We start from the raw sequence: 891 nt of genomic DNA, 5'->3' as shown, positions 1-891 counted from the left end.
CCAATAAATTTCGTTCCACCTCACGATTGTGTCCCATTTGTTGTTTATTCTTCACAAAATAATAAAAATGTTAGATCTTTATGTTTGAAGCCTGAAAAGCGGCAAAAGATTGAAAAGTTCAAGGGGGCCGAATACTTTTGCAAGGTGCTGTATATACATGACAGCAGAAATATAGATATTTGCAACTCTAAGGACATATCAACAGACATGTTTATTTGAAGTTATTTTTGAAGTATATTGAATATCAGCTATCAAATGGTGTAATCTCTGTTTTTGCTTAATCACGCCTGCTGTGTCTAGAAGTAAATGAGGATTAATAAATCTTCCTTGTAGTTACACATTACGTCCACAAGATGCCACTTTGGTAGTACTAACACTCAACAAAACTAAACCAAAATTTATTTACCAAATATAATTGTCTAATTGATGTGTTGTTGACCAATACCGACACATTTTTTGGAGGTGAAAAATTTGCATATTTATTTATTTATTTATTTTGCTATTTTTATCTTTTAGTATGATTACAGCTTCCGCACTGAGCACAGTGCAGCGGCTCGCCTCCCTCCCAGTCCAACACGAACCTCCTTGAGCTCTGAAGCCTGATGTCCTTAGCAACTCCCTAGGCAATAAATCTCAACAAGAGAGACACAGCTACTGAATACCTGCCCACACCAAAAAGTGAACCACCAACCTCTCTAAGATGAAGCTGGAGCCAAGCATGGTGCTGAATGAAAAGAATCTCAGTCATACACATTACATCTAAAAGAAAGGATGTTTTATAAACATTGTGAAAGGGTCCCAGACTGTGATGGAGAATGTCTGTTGAGCTTTAATTACTCTCTAAAAGCAGATGTGCCAACTTCTAAAGTACCTGCTGCTGTGTTCTGAATC

General features: G+C 37.0%; 1 protein-coding gene across 1 annotated transcript in view; it reads left to right on the top strand.

Moving 5' to 3' along the window:
- Window positions 1-678, top strand: part of LOC106940600 (multivesicular body subunit 12B) — a 17,281-nt gene extending 16,603 nt beyond the window's left edge. Inside the window, exon 7 of the mRNA XM_015023380.1 lies at window positions 517-678. Coding sequence (XP_014878866.1) covers window positions 517-603 — 87 coding nt within the window. The 3' untranslated portion in view covers window positions 604-678. The remainder of the gene's footprint in view (window positions 1-516) is intronic.
- Window positions 679-891: the final 213 nt, after the last annotated feature.

Source organism: Poecilia latipinna, unplaced genomic scaffold (assembly GCF_001443285.1).
Source record: "Poecilia latipinna isolate Pla-1442-1.1 unplaced genomic scaffold, P_latipinna-1.0 Scaffold3292, whole genome shotgun sequence".
Classification (NCBI taxonomy): Eukaryota; Metazoa; Chordata; class Actinopteri; order Cyprinodontiformes; family Poeciliidae; genus Poecilia; species Poecilia latipinna.
The sequence above is the reverse complement of the archived record's forward strand: the minus strand, read 5'-3'. Positions and strand labels throughout refer to the sequence as shown.